Genomic DNA, 24,561 nt, shown 5'->3' on the forward strand with positions numbered 1-24,561 from the left:
GTCTCAGTGAACCTGAAACATATCAGTCTTAACGTAACATGTCTGCCGAGGCGATACATCACATTACAAAGGCAGTCGTGATCTAATTCAGCTCAGGTGGCAGTAATTGATCGATCATATCGTACGTTTGCTTTGAGGTAAATAATCAGAGCAGCACGAGTTAAGTTAGTTTTACGTTCCATATTGACCATTTTCTGGTGTTTTAATGCCGGCAGGTTTGTTTTCATTGCATAATATTGTAGTATCTTGCACCTTGTGTGTTATTTTTGTATAACAAGACACTACATTATGTATTATTAACAAAGTGTTTCAGGTTTTTTCTTTCTTTGCCACATCCTGAGCCTGTATGGATGCAGATTAAAGCCAACTAAGCCAGATGTCTAGAAACTTGACAGCAGTGTCAAGTCATCAGCCAGGTCTTGAAGTGGATCCCAGTCTACCTAAAGTGGTTTAAGAAACGTCAACAGAAGCCGAATATGAAGCTGTCCGACATCAGACGACAAGATGTAAAGCTGCCCAGTTCAAATGTGGCTGCCAGCTTCAGGGTTTTCCATGTTTGGAGTGGTATTACAGCAGGATCAGATTTTAAAATATTAACCTTTTGAAGCCAGAATTCGTGACAGAATAAGGCCCGAGAGACCATGGCAGAAAGCATGAGCTGATATATGAAAGATCTCGATTTATGTTTGAGTTGGCTCACCAGGCGAAGGTCCCCCGCTGCGTGTCTATAAAATCCTAAAACCGTAAAATCAGACCTGTGTTTCCATGACATGCGTCCCTTTGATTTTTGCAGCAGCAGTAAGAGAATGAATGAATGAATGAATGATGGAGGGAGGGACAAGTCTGCTCTTGATTTTCACACTATGTAATCGGGAATTTGTTCCTTTACAGATGCCCCTGAAGTGTCTTTAAACAGCATTTATACTGGGTTAATGGTGGAATTCACCTGGGTTTGATATCTGCTGAAAGGCAGTGTAATATCATCGAATTCTAACTTGCCTAGAGACCCCTGAAAAAGCTGAAGAAAAAATAGGATCTGACTTGCTATTTGTTACTTCTGGAAAAACACATTTAATACAGCATTTAATCCACCATTCTCCTGACGTGGAACTCACACCAAACTTCTGAAATGAGGCTATTTAGTTCAAGGCACTTTAAAAATGTCTCACTCGTCTAAGTAAATACTTATCAAATAGCTCTTTAATCCTGCCTACACTGATATGAACAGAGGTTTACATTCTCAGCTTCATGAGTAACCCAGTGTCCTCCTTGAGTAACACAATTTTGGCAAAAAAGAAGTTGCACACTGGGTTAGAAAAACCTGCATGAGGTCTTGCTTCTAATATGAGACACCTGTTTTAAGATGTTGACTGTGGGCTGTTGTGGCATGGAAATGTGTTGCTGCTTTCACATTTGGTTTGTAAAGATGGTTTGCAAACACAAAAACACTAAAATCTAAAAATACATAATGCAATATTATAAAGATTAAAATAAAAGAAAATAAGGCCTCATTATTCTGCATTAACTTGAGTATTACAGTTGAGTACTTGAGTACAGTTTTGAATACTGGTGTGAAAACCCAAGTTTCTGTATTGATACCAAAATGTTTTTCTTCAGTACCACAGTTTGAGCATTATAAACACGTTTCTCAACAAAATCCTTTAAAAAAGGAAAAACAGTAATTCACCCTAAAACATGCCAGACTTCCAGTGCATGAGTGTCTAATGTTATGTTCACGAAGTCTGTTTTCAATGCACTTGATAGCATTTTGCTGTTATCGATGCACCAATTTTTCCATCTCAGCCAAGCATAAAAAATGCACTTAATGTCTTTAATACACTGTATTTAATCAGTTAGTACACTTCAAGTCCGTGAAAGGTTTCATATTTGCTGCTCCAGACACTCAGGAAGTGATGCGTTTTCAGGAACATATTACAAAACATGTTTTCCTTTTTGAAAAAGAATCACAGCCACCATTAATTTCTGCTCCACTTCTTTTCCTGTCGTTGGTCCAGTCAGTAAGTCGGTCAGTTGCCTCGTTCGTCTGTGTGTGTTCCTGTCTGTCTCTCTTTCTTTCATCCTTTTTTTTTTTTTCTTCCTTCTTCATGTCTGATGATGTGATTTATGGCTGAACTCAAACCTCACACCACACTCATCAATGTTTCACCCCTCTGAAACATCCCAGCGATGCATTAACAACACAGGCTACACACACACACACACACACACACACACACACACACACACACACACACAGTCTATTACAGAGGAATGTGATGGCTTTCTGTGGGATGTTTGGTTCAGGCTGTTTTGGAGATGGTCTTTAGGGCGCCGTTGCCATGGGGACAGAGACAGTTTAACAAAAATGTCTCCAAAAATGGGTTATAAAGGAGTCGCCTTTTTTTCTTTTTCTTAATCTGAATGTGCTTCTGTTTGCCTTCCAACTTTTCTTCTCTTTTTATCTCAACCGATTCCTGTCGTTGTCTCCAGATCGAGGATGGAGGGAAGGCCGCCCTGTGCAAGAAGCTGAAAGTCGGCGACGAGCTCATTAACATCAATGGATCCGCCCTCTACGGCAGCCGACAGGAAGCCCTCATCCTCATCAAGGGATCGTACAGGATACTGAAGCTCGCCGTCAGGAGGTAAACACTCGACTCGACAACAATGTGAAACAGACGCACACACGACAAAAGCGCTCATACTTGGACATCATCGTCCTCGTCGACACGCACATGAATAGTTTCATGACTTCAAAGTGAAAACCGACCTGTGTTTGTCGTCGTTTTGTTTGACTCACGTGAAAGGGGGAAGGAAGGTGAGGGAGGAGACGAGGAGGAGGTGAGCGGGCTTTTCCCGGTCTGTTAGGAATCTGCTCGCCTGACATGCAAACACACACATCGAGGCAGTGTTTTTAACAGGAAGTCACCTTTGACCTCTGGGGTGTCAGAAGGGAAGCTGATAAACTCGGATGATCAGGGAGGAGTGGACGTCTGGGGATTGTGTGTGTGTGTGTGTGTGTGTTCAGTAATCATTTGAGTCTCAGAGGAAACAAGTCAACAAGAAGATAAATGATAAGATTTCAGTTCTCCTGTGCAAAAGTCCCGCGATGATTAAAGGAAAATTACAGTATTTTTGAATCGTGGGGTGAAGCTAACTTTGCACTCTGTTGTCGAGAATCAGGAAACACAAAATATGATGAGAAATATAAACACCAACTAACCAAAAGTTAACCCAGAAATGAGTTTACTAGGTTTAGCGACTGCAGCTAACTGCATTGGGATCTTACTTGCCAGCTGAACAAAAGGGTGTGAAAGTTAGAACATCTTGAGTTTTTGAAATACTTCTTCTTTTTTTATATATATTTATTTTTAACATTTTTTGCAAATACAAACTTCATCATTGTTGTGAGCGTTGGCAGTCCAGTATTCTCTCTTTTCGCTTGTTTTTGGTCTCCTGAGGGAAATCTCTGGCTCTTTAGCTGCTAAATGCTCCGCTATGTTCACCAAAACAGTAAAGTTGTGAACCGTAAAAAACAAAACAGCTGAAAGATGCTAAAAAGCTTTCGCATTACAGTCATTTGATCCATTGTTGGAATAAAAACACGAATGTGAGCAGCTTTAATGTTTGTCTACAGCGGCCTGACACCGGCTGGTACAGGAGGAGGAACTGTTTCTTGTTTCCCAGCCTGCTCCACCCGCCGTTGGTGCTTTGGCTCAGGAAGCAGAACTAATGGCAGGAATATTTCCACTCTGTGAACTCAAGTCAAGTTGTGGAGTGTTAAGAGGGACTTTTAGAGGGTGTTGGGTGAAAACTGCCCTGCAGATCTGAGGTCAGATGTAACAGCATATCAGCTCAAGTTTATATTATATGTCGATCTCTTGGAAGCATTTTCAGTTCAGCACTCTCTTATCACCCAGAGGTTATTTTTATTTTCCCTTCTGTATTTAGAGACCTAAATAAATACACGTTTCTTATTCTTTTGCTGAATTTCTTTGATTTCTACTTTTAGTTATTGGCTCCCCCATCAGCTTATTTGTAAAAGATACAAAACAATAAATAAACTCTGTGAGGACTTTTTAGATAAAGATTTCTTCACTATAAGTTGTGTTCACAGTTTAATTACATCTTGATGTACATAAGTCTTTCAGTATTATTAATCCATTAACTCTAGACCCCTTTTTACCTTTACCTTGTGGCGTTGCCTCTTAGTGGATGTAGGTGGAAATGGAGCACATGTTCAACTTTACTTTGCAGAGAAAAACTGAACTGTTATTTTTCTGCTTTCCTTAATTCTGAACTGGACTCGGACTTAAAACCCGTGTGGAGGATTTCACTGGTGTTCGAACTCTTGCTCTGACGTCTCGGACAGCTTCGGGCAGCTGTTTGGTAGCAACACGTCTTGTTCTGGCTTTGAAACCAGATCAGCAGCCAGAACGTCGCTCGTTTTTTTTGCTCCTGTTTCTGCAGCGGGTAGAGACCCCTGTCTAATGCTGTTAGACACGCACATATGCAAGCCAGCATTTACACACACACACACACACACACACACACACACACACACACACACACACACACACGCATACAGTTTAAATGCACACTCAGACAGACAGACATACATGGCTTTAGGAATGCTACCAGTTGTGAGCATGTCCAGTTAAATCCACCTTGTGTGTGTCAGTGTCTGGTATGTACTGCATGTCTGAGTCTTAGGGGCTTTCCTGGTGCTGTGTGTGTGTGTGTGTGTGTGTGTCTAAAGACATGTGGGCATCACTGGCCACACGTGCTCCACATGTAACAGTAACAGTTGCTCCTCTCTGGTTATTCGTTATTTTGAACATTTTCAAAAAATAGCATATCACAAAAATGATTAGATAGATTTAATGTACAGATTATTTTGTTCAACTCAAGTTGACTTATTCAAATAGCTTGTTTTGACCGACCAACTAAACCAACTAAAACCCCAAAATATTCAATCAAGTATCATAGAAGACCAAGAAGACTAGAGAATGTCTACATTTGAGAAGCAGCTATAATAAGTTAAACTGATTTGTGTTTTAATGAGAACATGAAAAACACCAACATGTGGGCTTAAAACACCTCTGCCTGTATCGAGCTGTTATTTGTATTTTGGCAGGAGCACTTTAACCAATTAAAGTCACTTTGATTGACAGGTTCCTGACACTAATAGCCAATCTCGGCTTCAGTATTTGGGCGGCACCCTGTTGCACTCTGACCTGGACTCTCTGCCTTCGCCAGCCGGGTTTTAAGTCATTACTGTAGGAACAAGGAACCCTCTGGAAGGTACTGCAGGAGTCTGCTGCCAGGGATGATGAAATGCTCACATTTGCACACTTGGCCCTCCGTGTATAGTTTTAACAGTGGAAAAGGGCCCTTAGTCAAAAGCCAAAGCTCGTTACCACCTCATTTAATAACACGAGGGGGCTGTTGGTACGGAGATGGCATGTGAGTGGATGGACGCCCCTGTTTCTTCTTCTGACTCAGGAGGTCATTATTAGGAGTGTAGAAACCTGCAGTGTGAGGGTGTGTGTGATGTAGTTTTAGTTGGCTTCAACCTCAGCATGTGAGGAGCATGAAGAAGAAACCGTGACAACAACAGGCATCATCTGAAAGGGTCAAACACACAAGGCTTCAAAACATTACAGTGTTGAGTGAATTCTTTTTAACCACATAATGTAGAGGAGTACATGCTGGATTAAAGACAAGGACGCACATTGTTATCCGTGCACTTCCTGTTCTACCAAGTAAAGCAGCAGCAGCAGCAGATTTAAACATGATGATTTACAGCATCCACACAACAAAGTCCCAGCGGCTGCAGGCAGCTGTTTGTGCGTGCGGGTGTACTTGATGAGTTTTATTTTACATTTTAAACAAAAGCAACACAACAAACTGTAAACACAACAGTCACATGCATTATTAAAGTAGGAGATGTTGAGGGTGTTAGGAAACAGTTGGTTTCTAGAGCTTTTCCAACCACCTGCTGTTGAAAACAACAACAACGAGAGCGCTGAGACTGAACCGTGAAAGTTGCGGCCGTAAAACCAAAACAATAATCTGAAAGACGCTAAAAGTCCGACAATAACTCTCTTGGCATTATGTAGAAGTGGTCTGACAATGACCAAACAGCCCCCCCTTGAGGAGAATCTGTAGCCTTTTAAACATGATTGAGTGAGTACCTTTAAGTTCTTTGCATATAAAAATAACGCGTCCTTGTGAAGCTTAAACTAAGTGTTAGTGTTGTTAGTTCCTGAAAAACAGACAGTTTTCTGAAGATACAATCAAGCAACTAAGATTCACCTCTTTCACTTATTGTCTTCAGTTTAACGCCACCAAAGGAAGAAAGACTGCAGTCCTCTGGCTCCGTCCTCAGCCAATTATATCGTGTATTAAATGTTTGTATAACTATAACTTTTCTTCGGCCCCCTCTTTCTTCACCACGACTACCTGGTCTTCCAAGATGGCTGCCTGCCAAAGAGTTTTCCACATTTCTGCCAAGCTGTAGGGACTCCACCATATGTGTTTTTATATGTGTGTACATGTATTTTAGTAAGTGTGAGAAATGTGTGCGTGTGCGTTTTCTGTTATTCTAAGCTCAATTAAAACCTACAGTGAGATGGAGAGTAGCCGCATGGATTTCTTCATCTTGGAAGCATCAGGAAATTACTCACTGGGGTTTCCCTGTGCAGTGTTTTACTGTAGGGAGCAGGCAAGGAAAATGTACACAGTGGATTTAATTATATGATGTAAATGCAGAGGAAGGAAATCTGGAGTTGGCGAGGAGAGATGATAATTTGTTCAACTTTAGCAAAGAGTTGGAAAATGGTGCTTTTGTGCAATTTTTCTACCAAAGTCTGGTTGTAAAGCTTTGAAATAGAAGCTTGTATTGGATTTATAAATGGGTGCATTGTATGTGACAGGTTTCCATTACATTAATAAGACGCTGTGTAACTTCGGAAATGAAAAACATTTGATTTTCATGTTTTTCGACTCCTAAATACGTCACTGGAATACATGTTGATGCGTTTTTGTTCTGTCCAGTAATTGTTTGAGCTTTTCCCTCCTTCCCTCACATCATTGTTCATTCTTTAAAATAAAATATATTCAATTCAGACTTGCTGCATTGTCCTGAGCTGCTGAAAGAAGAGCCGGCCTGCAGGCTAAATTTGGCGAACCACAGGAATTTACTGGCCTGCCCAGCAGTTCAGTGGAGGGATAAGACAGCAGTGTGTTTGGGCCCATTTCAGTTTTATTTCAGGAGTGATGCTTTATAGACATTTTAACAAGCCAACTGATGGTAAAAAGGACCCACACTGCTGTTAACTAGTGTTTTATTTTTCTCCTAATTAAGACATCCACTATCTTAAAGAATGCAGTGTATTCGAAACGAAACAGCAGCAAAAAACATTTTGAAAAGATATTTTAAGAAGTAGAGCGCTGTGAGAGGTAGTACGTGTGACTTCGCCCCCAAAAATCATTTTATACAACATTATTTACATACATTACTTATTTAGGGCTACAACTATGGATTATTTCAGTTATATTAATGTGTCGAGTATTTTCTCAGTTAATGGATTGTTTAGTCGATAAAGTGTTAAAAAATCATGACAAATGCCCGCCACAGTTTCCCAGAGTCTGTGGTCAAGTCTTCAAATAACTTGTTTTGTCCGACCAACAGTCCAAAACTGTCCAAATACAGAGAAAAGCAGCAAATCCTCACGTTTCAGAGGCTCCGACACGCAGAATGTTGGTCACTTTTGCTTGATAAATTCTTTATAAATGATTATTCAATCATCAGTATGCTTGTTGTTGATTTGAATTTGATTGACTTATCTATTAATCAACTAATGATGTCACCAGTAATATGGCGACTTACCACTAGCTCTACTGGAAATTTGAACATCTACAGTCCCAGCTGCTGAGGAAGCTCATGTGATACGATCTAAAGCTCCAGATTTACTGGTTACTAAGTGGACGCTGTGGGGAGGTTGTTTTGTCAACTGCTGTTTCCAAGATGAAGAATGACCCACAAATGTGATTTTTAAGGTAGGTTAGAACAACATATGCGGATATAATCATGCTGGACTAACATATGTTTATATTCAAAACATGCACGTGTAATGAGGACTGAGATTTGCAATAGAGCTGTAAACATTTATGACTCGTTATTTTGTACAGAAACTGCGTAACGTCACACAAACTTATTGGACTGGAATGTATTTTTGTTGTAGCTTGTTAGAGTAGAGATTTTCAGCTGTTGTTGATTCACTCTTGCGTTGTGATTCAAGTTTCAGCTAATTTTATCAGTATCAGTCCTACTTTTTAGATCTTGAACTCTTGTGTCAGTTCATGGCGTGTGACCTTTCAGCCCTCAGCCCTCTTTTTCAAAGTATTTTTGTCTCTTTACATCTTTCTGGGTCTTTTTAAATGATTTTTCCAATATATTTTTGGAAGGGAAAGAATGTTGAGGATGTTTTGTTAGCTTGACCTGGAAATGCTTCTTCTGTATAGTACTTCCTGTTTTCACCGACCTTTTGTTAGATCCAACTGTACTGTGTATGTGTGTGTGTGTCAGTTTCTCTCAGTGGGCAGCCATGGAAGAGCCAGGAGGACATTCTCCAACTTTCGCATCATTTCCTGCCCCCCCACTACTTCCTGTCCACCTTGGACTTAATGCGTTGGTGAAACTTGTGTTTATGTTTGTGTGAAGAGAAGCAGCTTTAATGGGAAGTGGACATAGACCAAACAGTTTATTTACAGCTGCTGATGGAAAAGGAAGCTGCTCTTTAGATGCAGGTGTGCATTTGTACTGTACACGGACAAGTGGTTCATAAACATGGCCTGCTCAGCTTGACTGTGTTACTTTATACTGAAGGAAGCCAAAGGTACAAGAGACGTAGCGCTTGCTTCTTGCTATGAATAAGACGGTTTGAATTTTGCTTGTAAAGACCTGACACCAAAACCAGTGGAGACTCCAGGAAGTTACTGATGCTGGACAAGGAGCAGTCCGTCACACTTAAACGCCCCCTGTAAAATGGCAAATTATTGTCTTTAGATGTTGTGTATGGATGAACCACAGATATGACGTGTTAATTTGTGAGCTTGCGAGGTGCTCTCAGAGCCAGAATAGTTGTTTTCCCTTGTTTGCTTCATGTTTACCATACAGAGATGAAAGAATTTATACTTCAGTTACTGATGATGGGATGCTTTTCTCTGTTGAAGCCTCTCTTTGTGTTTCAGGCTAATTAGAGTCTCTTTAAAGTCTTCCTGAAGTCTTGTTTTCAAGTTCTTCTGTTCCCCGAGAGGACTCAACAGAAAAGTGTAAAGGAGCTATAATCTGTAAAGCATTCAGCCCAATTTATATAATATAATCTTGTTTAGTGTATTTGAAATGCCCAACAATAATATTTCAAACCTGCAGCTGTGGTCACCAAAGCTGGACAGTGATATCAGTAACATGAGAAACATGGCGTTTTTAGAAAAATCGAATGAATCCTTCGTCAATCAATCCTCAGGTTCTGGCCTTCTTGTCGCGTAAACTTTGTGTTTGTATGTAATTTGTAATTTTAATCTGCTTGAATCAGTCTTCTGCGTCCGTGTGTGTCAAGTGTTGCTAGTAGAAATGCAAAGCTCAGTGGGAAGAGAAATGACTCAAAATTACAGACTTGGGTTCATGTCTCAAATTTGGCAGCACCAGTCGAGTTCAGCCAGGTGTTTTAGACCCCTTCAGCACTCTATATCTTTGCCAAAATTAATTCAAACCAATGCAGTTTTATTTCTCTTCATTTATGTATTTATTGAAAAGATACTTGCCTTTCACGTTGTGTATTCAGACTCACCTTCTAGCCGTTACAAAGTGCAGCTGTTTGTTTTGTTTTTGTGATATGAATCTTTACAAATGGTGGAAATCTCTCCCAAATTCAGAAGCAAATCAAAACAGAAGTTGGGATAAAGTAAACCAGTCAGATTACAGGGCAACAAAGCAGGAAGTCTCCCACAGACTGAGGCTGGAGGGACGTGGCAGCACGAAGCGGCTGCAGCGGCAGGACGAGTGAACACAAGCAAATTAAAATGATTATTATAAGAGAGGCTGATGTCAGGTTCGATGTTTTGACAGGGTAAACAGGACTTTATGACAGGGCTCTTTCATCTCGGCTCACTCTTTCATCCCCGCTACACATTAACCAAACATTTATCTTGCTGAAGGCTGAACGGGGAGGAGGAAGAGGAGATGAAAGAATGGAAACAGGGAAAGTGGGTGAAAGAGACAAAGTTTGTGGAACTTTAGGTAAAATACAATTTTGACATGCTTTGTCACGTTTTCCGACTCGGACATCAACGTAAACCCTTCATCAGATTCTGATTATTAACTCATGTTAACATACAAACACCAAACAATGGTACGTGACAGGAATTCATTGCTGATTGGACAAACACGCCACTCGCTAGGCTGTCACCGGTCATTATCGCATCGTTATTAGTTTTTTGCACTTCCCCGTCATGTGATCATCTAAACTCTCCCTGACTGGTTTGTTGCTGGATATTAAACCCAAACAAGATCTATCGTGTGATCAAATAGTTATTGTTGAAACTCAGGTGTCGTATCTGCACTCGTATTTAACATTTTCAAACGATATCGATCCTCACATGTCTGGATTTTAATATTTAGCCAAAACTCAGATTAAGTTTCTTACTTGTCTTCCTCTAAAATATTCCACTTAACTCTCCTCCTCCTCCTCATCTGTAATCTGTCTCTGTCTCAGTCCTCAGTGTCGACCGGTGAGCTGCTTCAGCAGCGCTGCTCAATTTCACAGTTTGTTTGTTCTCGTTCATTCGAAACGTTTGTTTCCATCTTTTCCTGGACGAGTTCGTCCTCCGACGCTCCAGATCTCCTCTGTCTACATGCTGACTGCTGTTTTCTTCTTAGCAGATGCTTGTTTCAGACTGTTAGGAGGTCTGTGGGCCCAGACACACAACACACACACACACACACGCACACACACATACAACATATACAACACACACACACACACACACACACACACACACACACACACACACACACACACACATGCATATGATTGTTTGGAATTTTACCTCAGACAGATTGATGGGCAAAATGTGCGCGCGCACACACACACACACACACACACGTCCCGTTGTTTAGATTTTTGTACTGCAGGGTCCCTGGAGACCGGGGCAAGACTGAGGTCTGTGGTGCCAAGAACCATGAAACACAATAGTCTGCCCCCCATCACTCCTTCCCAGACTGAACAATAGACATTCCTGGCATTTCTCAAGACCTCTTCCTCACACACACACACACACACACACACACACACACACACACACACATACACACACCATTCTGGGTCTAATTAGGGCCCTGACTGTAAATGACTTTGGTTGTGACGCTGTTATAGATGAATTATCGACATTGTGGACAGAAAAGTATGAAAGTGTGTGTGTGTGTTTCTGTGTTTCAGTGGGTTACTCGTCCGCTGAAACATGTTAAATCACCAGGATGGACAGAAATGGGGGGGTGGTGGTGGCCTGAGGGATAGAGAAGTGAGTTTATGAGGGATGCAGTTGATTGGGTGGTAGAAAAAGTCTCACTCACCCATACTGCTGAATTGATTCACATGTGTTCTTGTATGTTAGTGGTCCCTCCTCGATAAAGATGCTATTTCGACGATGTGTCCACGCTCAGTATCTACCAACTGTGATAGTGCAAAGGAAGAAAAAACAAATTAAGCTCTTCAAGGAATGCTTGCGTATGGGGGCATTTTTGGATTTGATAAGAAGGGAGCTAGGTTTATCAGCTTTATTAGCTAAAAACTGCTGCCTGCTGTGTCTGGAAACACAGTTTTTGAGAGCCGTGAACCAAAACAACAAGTTAAAAGATGCTAAAGCGCTCCGCAGAGTTGAGGGACTGCAGAGTCGGGTGATAATTCTCTGTGGGTTCCTCACTACAAGCGACACATTTTTCATTGTCTTTGAAAAAGCCTTGAAACAAATGATAAAGATGACAAAAGTGTGCTGGTTCCAGCCTCTCAAATGAGAAGATTTACAGCTTTTATTTGTCTCATGTGATATTTAACTGAATAACCTCCGGTGTTGTTTTATTAATACAATTTGAAGACGTCACCTCCGGCTGTCGAAACTGTTTTCTGACATTTTATAGACCAAAAGATTAATCAGTCAATCTGCAAAGTATTCAGCAGATTGATGGATAATGAAAAGCTGCAGCCTTGGTACAGTGTGTGTCTATCTATGTGGGTGAGTTTGTCTTTCCTCTATGCGTGTGGTCTGCTACAGTTTATCTGCCTCCTCTGGCCTGGCTTTTATTAACTGGCCCATTAAACTGCGACTGCATGATACATGACACTGGCTTGACCCCCCCCCCCCCCCACACACACACACGGACAGACATAGTGGTCGTCTGAGATGCACACAAATTCCTAGAGGCCAACTTGGACGCACACACATGTTAAAAAGATGTTTCTGTGTTATGGAAGAGGAACCAGGACATTAAGCGCCATCATACTAAATCATCGGTGTAGAGAGAGAGAGAGAGAGAGGATGCTCCCTTTAACCCTGTAACCTCGCTTGCCCCCTCCATGTCAGTATTTTAACAGTTTGGATGTTAAAATATTTGATTTTAACCCTCGCTGTGAAAACATCTGTAAGCTCTGTAACAGGGCTGCAAATGGCGTCATTATTGATTATTTATTTATTTAGTAATGTCAATTAGAAGTTACCAGACTCAATTCAAATATATCCACATGATAAAACAAGTAAAAAGCTGCAAATCTTCACCTTCTTAGAGGCTGGCAGGAGGAAATGTTTAGTGTTTTTACTTCATAAATATCACATAAATATATATGTAATAATATGTGCAAAGTATCATAGCTTTAATCTTGATTTTGACTGACTCTTCATCACCTTTCAACACCTTCACTCCTAACTGACACTTCAATCCCATTAAGGGTTTGACTGACACGTCCAACTTCTGTTAGCAGCTCCTTCCCTGTTTACACTTGAGCTTACACTTTAGCTCCTCTCAGCACCCTCACTTCAATCGACACTCCTTTCACTGCTTACACTTCAACTGACACTTCTTGTTGCTTTTACCATTAAACACTGACACTTCAAGTCCATTCATAGCTTACACTTTTAACTGCCAACTCACCTTCTTTCATTACTTACTCCTTTCCTGCTTACACTTTAACAGACACCTCTGTTTCTTTCAGCACTTTCACTTCTGATGACTCTTCAACTCCTTTCAGCACTTTAATTTTTCAGCTCCATTAAGTTCTTGGATTTTAACTGCCGATTCAACTTATTTCAACATTTCCATTTCAGTTGTCACTACAATTTCTTTCAGTGCTTTTGTTCTAACTGCCACTTCAACTACTTTCAGTAACCACTTTCAACTCCCTTAAGTCCCTCAACTTCATCTATTACTGCCATTCAAATACATTTCATGAGGCTCCCGGGAATCAGTAAGTAAGTTTCAGTCGGAGCACATTTTAACTTCCTGCAGATCGTTTAGTCGTTTTTCTAGTTTATGTAAACCACGCTGACGTTGTCTGTTAATGAAATGTGATTTGCGTTTCAAGTTTTTGGGAACAATTTTAAAAAACTTGCTTGAAATTTTCTTGACAGTTGGATGAAGTAAATAGCAGTACTGATTACAGGCGCACACACACACACACACACACACATAATGCAGGGGATCGAGCAGTAACAAACAGCGCTTTGTGCTGCAGAAGCTAAAGTGGACTTCACCCTTCCTGCCATCGACCTCTGGTATGAGCCTAGTCTCACTGTACTGATTACCTGGTATGTAAAAAACTGTGTGTGTGTGTTTCTGAGTGTGTGTGGGAGAGAGAGCGAGAGTCTACGTGTGTGTGTGTGTGCATGTAAGCAGTAAATGCATGTCTATAAGTGTGTGTGTCAGTCAGAAATCCATCATCAGGGGGGATGAGGACCCATAAGGCAAACAAACAGGAGTCTGATTTCAAGCAGACCCACACACGAGTTTGTATTTTTATACTTGTGAGGACCGTTATTAGCCCCTTAACCATCACAACTAAATGCCTAACCCTAAACTAATTCTAAACTAAACTTTAAGGGTCTTGAAAGTCTGAACCCTCAAACAGCCCTTTGAAGGTCTGTCCTCAAGTAAGGACCGGCCAGAATGTCCTCACTTTCCAAAGATGTCCTCGCTCCCAAGGCCTGAAACTCAAATTGGTCCAGACACAGATAGATGAACAAGTACACACAGTGCAGGACGCAGGCCCATAAAGCAAACAAATGAGGCCTGATTGCAGGCGAACACAAAGGGAGCAGAAGGGAGGAGGTGAGGTTGTTTAGGCTTTCTAGCATAGTTAACCCTTCGCCCTTTTGAAGGGAAGACAGGGAATGTAAGGAATCTGCTCACACGCATGCATTTAACTCACACACACACACACACACACACACACACACATCTCCGTGGAGTCTGCAGGAGATATAAGTCTCCAGGAAATCCTTTGAAGCCCGCCGAGGGCCTCATGTTATTAAGTGTCTGCTGCTGCGTGGTGGGTTAAACTTCAACACCGTTAACGTCGGACGCTCGCACTTCTTGATGTTTGCTCTACGAGGTTCAAGTCTGGTCAAACTAACGAGGGGACAGTGACACTGATACAGCCCATCAGCGACTGTCGGGTTTGCAGTCTGGGATTTTATCGGTTGTAGCTGTTGAACGTTAAATCCATGAGTTGGTCGTACCACGAAGCCAAATGTGGTTGAAAAGAATGAGTTTTTGAGTCTTCTACATTGTCAGACATTCCTCCCCAGTAGTTTCTTCCCACTGAAACATTCATATTTGGTAAGAAATGTGCACTTTGACCCACAAGTTGCGCTGTTTGACCAGTAGAAATAAAGTAACGTGTGACTTTATTCTGGTAACTTACATTTAAGCTTATAAAAGTACTGACTAAACTCCTTTTAAAGGTTTGCAGGACAGAACTAGAAACGATTAGTCAAATAAAAGATAAATCAATTGACAGAAAATTTATCGATTAATTGTTGCAACAAAAAAAGCCAAACATTTTCTAATTCCAGCTTCTCAAATGTGACGATTTGCTGCTTTTCTCTGTTTTATAACGTTTAAACTCAACGTCTAAATGACTAAATGATTAATCGATTAATGAGGAGATTAACAATGTTATAGTCCATCCTTCTTCTTGTTTCTCACATGCATGCTTATGATAGATTATTTTTCTTATTCTTTTTGTGTATTTTTTAAGCATTTTTTGAGCATTTCCTGTTTTTATTAAGTATCATACAGAGACCTGAAATAACAGGAGAGGGGGGGTGACATGTTAGATAAGGACCCTAGGCCACTAGGGTTGGCCTATTTTTGTTTTTATTTTTTATTTTCCAGCTACGGGATGTGATGAATTATTTATTATTTATTTGTGAGGTACAAAAGACGTCAATATCAGGCAATGAGAGCCGATACGTTGTGCCACATTTAGCTCCTACAGAAGACTCATTCCCTCTGCAGTCACTGGGCAGGTCGACCCAAACACTCCCGATATCAATGTTGTATTTATTGGGACTAATGTTATCAGTAGCACGGGGTGTAATGGTCAAAGCCATAGTTCTGTGATAATATTCCTGTAAGAGAAGTGCACGCTGAAAGAAATCATCAGCGATAAGGAGAGTATTAAGTCAAATATTTTCTGCCTCTCTGCTGTTCATCCATCACCTCTCCTCATTGTTTTTGTGTGTAATTGCTCCTCAGACTCCTGTATTTCCCTGCAGACCTCCCATCATCCCTTACATTCCCCTTCTTTCACCACGTTTTGTTTTTCTCGAGTCTCTGCCAAACTGAAAAAGCCCCCTTGTCTGTCCAGCAGTCTCTGCTTTCTTTGCTCTTTCGATCTCTTTTTCATGCTCTGCAAACACACGTGCGTGCTAACACACACACACATGCACACACACACACACACACACACACACACACACACACACACACACACACACAAGGAGGAAGTACCTCTGCATTTTTTCCCCCGTCAAACAATAACAGTGTGGAACTCTGGGTATTATTTTAGCAGCCGTCCACCACTTTATCTGCTCTCCACAATACTTCCTCTTTCACTGACTCACACATCCTGCCTGAGAGGGGGCGAGAGAGGCCGGGAAAGAATGAGATGGGGAGAGAGAGAGAGAGAGAGAGAGAGGGAGAGGGGTGGGAGAGAGAGAGATGCAGAGTGCAGGAGGGAGAAATAGCCATGTTTTGTCTTCCAGCGAGAGGAGCGAGGGAGGAGGAAGAGAGGAAGAGGAGGGAGAGGGGATGTGAGGATCGTCGGTTGGTTTTTCCCTCTTGGTCAGAAGCTGCCAGCCGCTTTACTCCCTCACATGGACATCAGCTCTTGGACACTTTCTACCAAGTCTCAGATGCCACGGACACAACCTGGTCCTCTCAACAGACCTCAACCGGCTATTCACGAGGTGGCGATTCTTCTCGGAAAAACTTGTGGGGAAGATTTAGAGAAGTTGTCGTCTGAGCGCTTCCTAAGTAGACGCTCAACTCTTTGAACTTGAACTCTGGGTATCAGGGATGCTGGGACCCTGACCTGGGATCAGTTAGACAGTGGATGCTTCAGCCTGTGGAGTCTGGTACGTTTGAAACTTAATAGCTCAATTTATCTTTATCGGAGAACTTTGAAGGTTCAATTTGTGGAACTTTATTTTCATACACGTGAAGGAAAATGTTGAAGTTTGCGTCTTTGGCTCCTTGTAGAATCTTCCCAGGGAGGGGTTGTTGAGCACATGATGCCTTTTTTTTTGATGCACAAACTTGTCGTCTGCAGCCTTTTAATTATGCCTGCTTTGTTCTGAGTCCTCCTTCTCTCCATGTCGTGTATTGCAACAGTTTCTGTCCTTATCTGTGCTTAAAGTCCAAATCTATTTGTCTGGCATTCGTTCTGTACTGTATTGAGACTGTGTGTGTGACTCAGATTATGCGCGTTGACCTTTGCGGTATCAGTCAGCTGTTGCAGTTTCTGACCATTAAGTGGTGCATTCCAGCAGATCCTTTCATAGAGGCTCATTCAGAGCTATAAGTCAGAGAATTCATAATTCCTCGGCCTTTGACTGCTGTCGAGTCTCACCAGCTCTTCCTCTTCTTTCTCGTCATTAGTTTCTGTTTTTGTCTCTTCTGTTCTCTTATTTTGACTCCTTTTTCATGCGTTAACCACCATTACATTACTTAACTCTATCAATTTCTCAGTTTAACATCCTAACACCCTGAGAAGATGTTTATAAATAGAAACTTGCCATGTCTTGATTGGATTTCCTGGTCGGCTGCGGTGGCAGCGGCCGATTTACTCATTATCTCGGTTTCCACATGAAGGACACGCTGTTACCTCTCGAGTGCCTGCGAGTTCTTCAAAAAACATGATTCATGTGATTCCTATTTGCGTGTTGTTCCAAGCTGGGACAGGTAGCCAACTGGGTTACAGTGTCAGAAACAGGAAAGGGGGGATTCATTGGATTATGTTATTACCAGTTTGTACAGTTCACAGTGGCCTTGGTAGGTGCTACCTCCACTGACAGTAGTAGCCAGCACTTTGGTATGTTTCCTGTGTCCTGTAAATGAAAGGGCCACAGACTTTATGGAGCCTCCACAACTGTCACTGAATGCAGTCCTGACAAAGGAAGCCTTTTTAACGCTTTACTCTCTGAGAAAGACCCTCGTTTTTTTTCACTGATATTGAAGGAGCTGCAATAAAATGAGCATGTGATATACTGCAACTTCACCTACCAGGATGCTTGTCTGCACTTGAGGTTGAACCCAAGCAGTCCAGTGGAGGAACAGTCTCTGTCTTCTTGGACAACATCTTTTATATTGAGCAGCTCACCCCCACGCCCACACAACATACTCTGGATCACTAAGACTTACAAATAAGCACGTTTTTCGTCATTTGTTGCTCAAAAGGCATCTAATATCAGCTTACATCATTTTGGATTGCTATTTTGTACATATGTTTATATCTTATTTGTTGTTTTTATGTTTTATATGTTTATAAGTGATAAACATTTTATGCATTTGCGACTGTTGGTTGGACAAAACAAGCAATATGAGCATGTCACATCGGAACCTATGAGCTTTTTTCATTATTTATGCATTTTATAGACTTAATCAATCAATGAATCAATAAAGATGAGATTAAGCAATAATGAAAATAATTGTTAGTTGATTTGTCTGAGGTTTTGTCAGTTTTTACGCCCTGTTCCTGAGGAATCTATGTGTCATTTAAACTGTATTTTATATAGATTGACAAACTTGACCTTGTTCCCACAACATTACCACATATTTCAACATGCAGTTGCAGTCACTGAAGCATTGCTTTGACTTGGACGTCTTTTGAACTATAAATCTCCAGGTCATGCTTACTGGGATGGCTAAATGCACGAGGCCGGCCTTTTCTTCTTTCAGAGGTGATTTGAAAAAACACATCCACTCGTTCTTCTGGTAAAAACAAAAAGTTGTTAGTCAGCCACTGAAATGACCATAATAGTAAACAATACTGCTGTCATTTGTCACTCTGGTATGTCAGATTTTCACAATATCACAGCTTTGGTCCCAAATCCCCAAATTTGTGGGATCCAAGATTGATCCAAGTGGTGGTGAGGGGGGGGGGTGTCTGCTAATGTTTGTGGTAGGTTCAATAATGGTATGTTGTCTGGTCGAGTTTGGATAGTTCCCACACATATTCATGCACAGACACATAAAGACATAGGCACACGTACAGAAACACACACTCAGGCTCTACATAAACTTTCTCAGGGGATAATTTAAGGACATTGTCAGCAGAGTCGAACAATCAGTGGGCTCAGATAGAAATCCCTCTTAAGGAGCCAGAACCAGGAAACAAGAGTGTTTATTTTGGAAATGGTTCCCCTGCTTCTGCTTTATCATAAACAATAATACTCTGAAATGGTCCTTTCCTTTCCCTCGCGGTGCCAGGATCCGCATTCCTCTCCCAAAATTGTACTCCTAAATGTTTCTCTTAAATACCCGGAATAGTCTCATTTTACATTTTTGCACTTTGAGTTTGAGAATAATGATCAAAGACACTTTGAGGGGTTGTCCATTCTCCAGGTTGTTTTCAGAGAGCTTTTCAAGTCTTTTAGGGCAAAGTTCAAGTCAACAGAGACAAGTCCATGTTCAAGTCAATTGAGACAAGTCCAATTTAGGTTCGATTATTGTCTCAAGTCTGAAGTCAGATGAGACAGGTTCCCAGTGGAGAAGGAGTCTTCTCAAGTCCAAATCTTGTTAAATATCTAGTCAATCCAGACAAGTCGAAGTCAAGTTTGAGTCACGTGATGTCTCAGTTCAGTCGAGATAAATCCAAGTCATTTGATCCTTGTCAAGTCTCAAGTCAATCGAGACAAGTCTAAGTCAAGTCTTGAGTCAGTTCAGCAAAATCCAAGTCAAGTCAGAGATGTATTAAGTCCTAAGTCAGTCGAGACAAGTCCAAGTCGGGTACGAATCTTATGTTTCAAGTCAATGGAGAAAAGTCCAAGTCAAGTCTTAAGTCAGGTAAAACAAGTCCAAGAAAGTCTCTATTCATGGAGAGAAGTCCAAGTCACGTTTGATTCGTGATACATCTCAATAGAGACAAGTCTCAAGTCATGTCAAGTCAACAGTTTTTCGTTGTTTTCATGCTCCGTACGTCTGTAGCAGTATTCTCATCTGTGTATTAATCTGAACGATATGATCCACATAATAGTCCTTTCAGACTCTGAGAAAGGAACATTTATACCTCTTTTTTTCCCTTCTTTCTAGACCTGGTTTACACACTCTTTCTGTTTCTCTTTCTGTCTCACACCCATGCACGCACACACACACACACACACACACACACACACACACACTGTCTGCTGGGGGTTGAATTGAATCTGGCTAGCAAATGGGATCGGAAGTCTGTATAAGGGAATTAGTGAATACCATGGGGTACACTGGAATGTCTGGCTTTAGATCTGACTGGAGAACTTACTGTACATGTTAGATGGTTTTTAATGGCAGCCAAATGGAAGGCCAAACAACTTTTTAGGAAGCCGTTTCCACAGAATTTGGGTTGGCAAGGTACCATTGCTGTAAAGGTCTACGTTTTATGTAAGCCCTGATCTTCCAAGACACTTACAACTGTGGTCGCAAATAAGGATGTCATCTTAGCCGTCTTTCCTGGGTAAATCTTTATATTTGGACATAAAAAGATGTCGAATTGGGGTTAAAAGGATCCTGTAGTCAAACAAGAAGGGGTTACAAAATGGAAAAACTGACGTACTGTATAAAAAGGAAATTGCATTAGCCGTCAGGGGAAAAGGATGACAACCATCATTTCTCCATGTTGCACGTTTATATAGTTGGACTGGAAGCGTTCATGCAGGAAATACAACACCGCAGGAGCTACTTTATATATATCTCAAAGTTTACCTGCGTTTATTTAAATGGTAAATCAGCTGTTGTCGGTGCCAACAGACCGTAAATCTAAAAAAGAAGAAATGCTGTGGTAGAACACAATGTGGCAGTATATCCAGTCATATCCACTTTAATGATGACCTCCAAACCAAAACTGAGCTTCTGTCCGCCATGATGGTTGACCCTCACCTGAGTTTCTCCCTCTCACCTCCACAGGCGCAGCGTTCCTCTCATCAGGCCTCACTCCTGGCACCTGGCAAAGCTATCGGAGCCGCCCCTCCCTCCCCCTCCCCCTCCTCCATCTCCTCCCCCTCCGCCCTGCCTCCCCCCGGCCGACTCCCCTCCTCTCCCCCCTCCTCCCCCTCTGTCTGCCATGCAGCTCCACCCCGGCCCCTACACACTACCCTGGCACACAACCGACAACAGGTGAGAGGACGTCACTCAGATCAGTAATATGTGATGCTTTACTGATCTTCATCTTTATCTTTATCTGTCTGTCTCATAAATTACATCTTCAAACGTAATAACACTTATTATAAATGATTATATTGTACAATTTTATCCTAATGAATCCAAACTCTACCACTTTATTTTAGGTCAAGGAAACAATTAATAACACAAAAGCAAACTTTGCATTAAAAGTGACGTTATTAACTGAATGACAACAAATGAAAGTTTAATTCCTCTCAGCTTTGATTTGATGCTTCTTATGTGCAGACGTTTCCCAGTGATTGTGATTATATCCACCGTTCGATTTGGGAAAATAAGCCAAATATATTCTCCTCTTGTCCACTTCCTTGTTTCGGTTTGACAAAAAGCTAATTTCCCTGACGTGCAGATTTAACCACACAGAACGTGTCATACTGTCGGTTTGTGGGCCCACGACTCCATAGCACATTGGCTCTAAGGCACTCCCGGGGATTATGGTCCCCATGACTCGCCTCCAAAAGCCAACAGTTGCCAGGAAACAGGTGACATCACCGCGTGCCCACGCAGGAAGCCCATTGGTCTATTTTTGGCTGCTATTTAAACATTCCAAAGTGATAACCAATCAGAGTGATTCGACCTTCTATCTGGCTTAAACAGCCTAAAGAAGAGTGAAATCAAACGCTCTCAATTTTTGTTTAGATTATACATTTTTTTGCTTTTGTTTTGTATTTCTTGGGTCTCGTCATTATTGTGCACATGTAATGTAGCAGGCTTAGCTAATGATTATTGTATAGGCCTATTGAGGCCTCTGAGCTGAATGAAAATAGCCGCCCACAGACACTGTAAGGTCAGACATGTTATCAACGCGCTCTCCTTGGTGGTTTAGTTACTCACAGTTTTTTTTTGATGATCCATGATGATTCTGGTGGTCCAAGGGTTGTTTCATGGTGTAGCACGAGTTGTTACGTAAGGCTAAAAACACTTTGGCTGACTGTCGCATCAAAACAAACATTCACCAAAATAAAGAGGCCTGCACAAAGGAACCAAAAAGTGGTGTGATAAATGAATTTCAACAAGCAGGCTATCAGGCTATGATTAAACCAAACAAAACAGGCAAAAACACTGCCTGGAGATCCATGAAAGCATTAAAATGTGTTAAACCATTGCACCTTGAAGCCCTGAAGTGGTTGAATAAAGCTTTGTATTGGTTCCCATGAGGTATCCCAATGCATAGTTACATTTTTGTGGACGTATACATCAGTTGTGACAGAGCTTTAGCCACCGCATGCAGCCTCCAGAACCCCCCACAGGTAAAAATCAGGTTTAAGTAGTCCACTAGACCAATTGACATTTTACTGCTCAACCTTTTCGTGTACAGCACAAGGAGAGAGAAGTAATTCAGTGAGCAAACTGGCTGAATAATGCAAGCCACATGTTTTTTTTTTAAAGTATGCTAACATTTGCTAACATTAGCCACCATAAGCTCCTGGCCCTACCAGACCAAATGAGGCTGTAGCAGCAAAACCCTTTAAAAACACTTTAAAAGTTTTGTCCCAAAAGAGGCCGTATGGTGCGCTGTCGCATCACCTACAATTATGGCTCCAACTATTTATAATTAATAAAATAATCATTTGGTCCATAAAATGTGCAAAAATAGTGAAAAACACACCTCTAATTGTTTCAGCTCTGAATATAATAATGGATATTTTTATATCACTGTGAAACAATCAGGACAAGAGGCTGAATTGTCCAGCCAGGTTAAATAAAAAGAAGGCATGAAAGCACAGTAGTCTTTGTATTACAGTATGAGCTCACAAAGCTAAACTGTAATCCTTTAAAGGATAGAGGAAGTTACTGTAGTCTGACACACACGGTAAAAATAACCTTTCTGTCTTCGTCAGTTTCGTGATACGTCAGTGCCTTGTACTGTTCTCCTTTTGATAAGAATCAGTGATATAATGTACCACTGTTAGATTTTATAGTCCCACATGGATTAGATAGCGGCGTGTGTGTGTGTGTGTGTGGGTCTCTTATTCCCACAGTTTCTCCTGCCTGATCTCATCATACACAAACACACAAACACACAACATACACACACACACAGACACACCATCTGATGAGGAGGCAGCTCCCGGCATAACTCTGGACAATGGCATGTGACTCCCAGAACATGTGGACAAAGAGAGGAAGACATTCAATAAACTGTGTTTGTGTGAAGGAGAGGGACATTTTGTACAGTCTGCATCTGTTTCCACACTAAGCAAGTGTGTGTGTGTTTTTATGTAAGTGTTTGAGGAAGAAATACGCCAGTTTTTGAGTTTATTTGCACTCCCACAATAGCTATCAAATGATAAAATATGTATATCTACATTAATTGACACACTGAGAATGAATCCAGTCTGACCACACACACACGCCTGATCGTGGATGTGTGTTTGTGTTTGCATGCAGGTTTATCTGTGTCAACCCTCACACTCGTATGTTCCACATGATTGGACAGGAGTGACTGTCATTTCCTGTCCAGCTCCTGTCTCATTTCCTCTCTTCCTCTCTCTGTCACCCAGGTCAAATCTATACAGCAGCCTCTCCTTTCTCATTCATTGCTCATTTCCTTCAAAGACGATTTTCTCATGCAGATAATGACTCCTTTTTTCCCACTAATCTGAGCTAGTCTTCCTTTGTTATAAATGTGTCTTTTATAATATGTTAAAGGACCATTTCAGTGTTCTTAAACTACAAATCATATGTAAATTTATACTTTTACAGGCAGCCATTGTTTTCCATTCATTTCTGTATGAATCTTCATCATGTAAGCACAATGCAAACTAGATATAGGCTGATTTTTAGGTTCTAAAACTAGATTTTGACATAGGGCCCCTCCACAAGACAAGCCAACAAGATTAGCCAACGACTGCCAAACAAATCCATTCTTTTCTGAAACACAGAGGCATCACTTGCAAAGTAGGTGAGATATAAAGCGTACATGATTTGTAATAAATGGGCGAAAACATCCAAAACCACACGTGTGCTTGTGCCTAATGGCACTTAAAAAGACAAATGACCACGAAAACATTTCACTACATGAAAAGAACAACTCCCTGTCATTTTGACTTATGTGGTTTTCTTTAAGAAGTTGGGATTTCTTTCTATATTCTGCAGGACTTTATATTTTTCATGGCTGTTATTAGACAGTTAGAAGTAGAAGGGAACAGAAAGAGGAGGGTGATGTGCAACAGGTCACAGGTCAGATTCAAATCAGGGACATTGTGGTTGCATGGCGTGCAGTTCAGCCAATTGGGGAACCACACTATGTGATGTATGTATTTATTGCATGTCTGTCTGTTGTTTCTCTTGAGGTTTAAAGGTTTATCCCTTTTTTTCCCCGAGTTTTGTTTTCAAGGGTTTTTGGGGAATCTTTCCATATCTGAATCAAGCGTCTAAGGATAGCGGGTGCCATATGTTGTCCAGATGCCCTCTGAGGCTGAGGATTTTAGGCTGTATAAATATGTATGTATGAAATTGACTTGACTTGAGAATTACTGTATTGGTTTGTACTGACTAAAACATGTAAACATCATGTCATGTAATCAATTCAAAGCTTAACTGACCTACTATCCAGTAAAAGGAAA

The 24,561-nt window shown here is 41.2% G+C and overlaps 1 protein-coding gene across 1 annotated transcript in view; it reads left to right on the forward strand.

Annotated features, from left to right (window-relative positions):
• The window catches only part of shroom4 (shroom family member 4), a 55,185-nt gene that overhangs the window by 19,103 nt on the left and 11,521 nt on the right, over nt 1-24,561 (forward strand). The window contains exons 2-3 of the mRNA XM_070930081.1: nt 2,491-2,642; nt 20,720-20,929. Of these exons, the coding sequence (XP_070786182.1) occupies nt 2,491-2,642; nt 20,720-20,929 (362 nt within the window). The remainder of the gene's footprint in view (nt 1-2,490; nt 2,643-20,719; nt 20,930-24,561) is intronic.

This window comes from Enoplosus armatus, chromosome 23, assembly GCF_043641665.1.
Source record: "Enoplosus armatus isolate fEnoArm2 chromosome 23, fEnoArm2.hap1, whole genome shotgun sequence".
Taxonomy (NCBI): Eukaryota; Metazoa; Chordata; class Actinopteri; order Centrarchiformes; family Enoplosidae; genus Enoplosus; species Enoplosus armatus.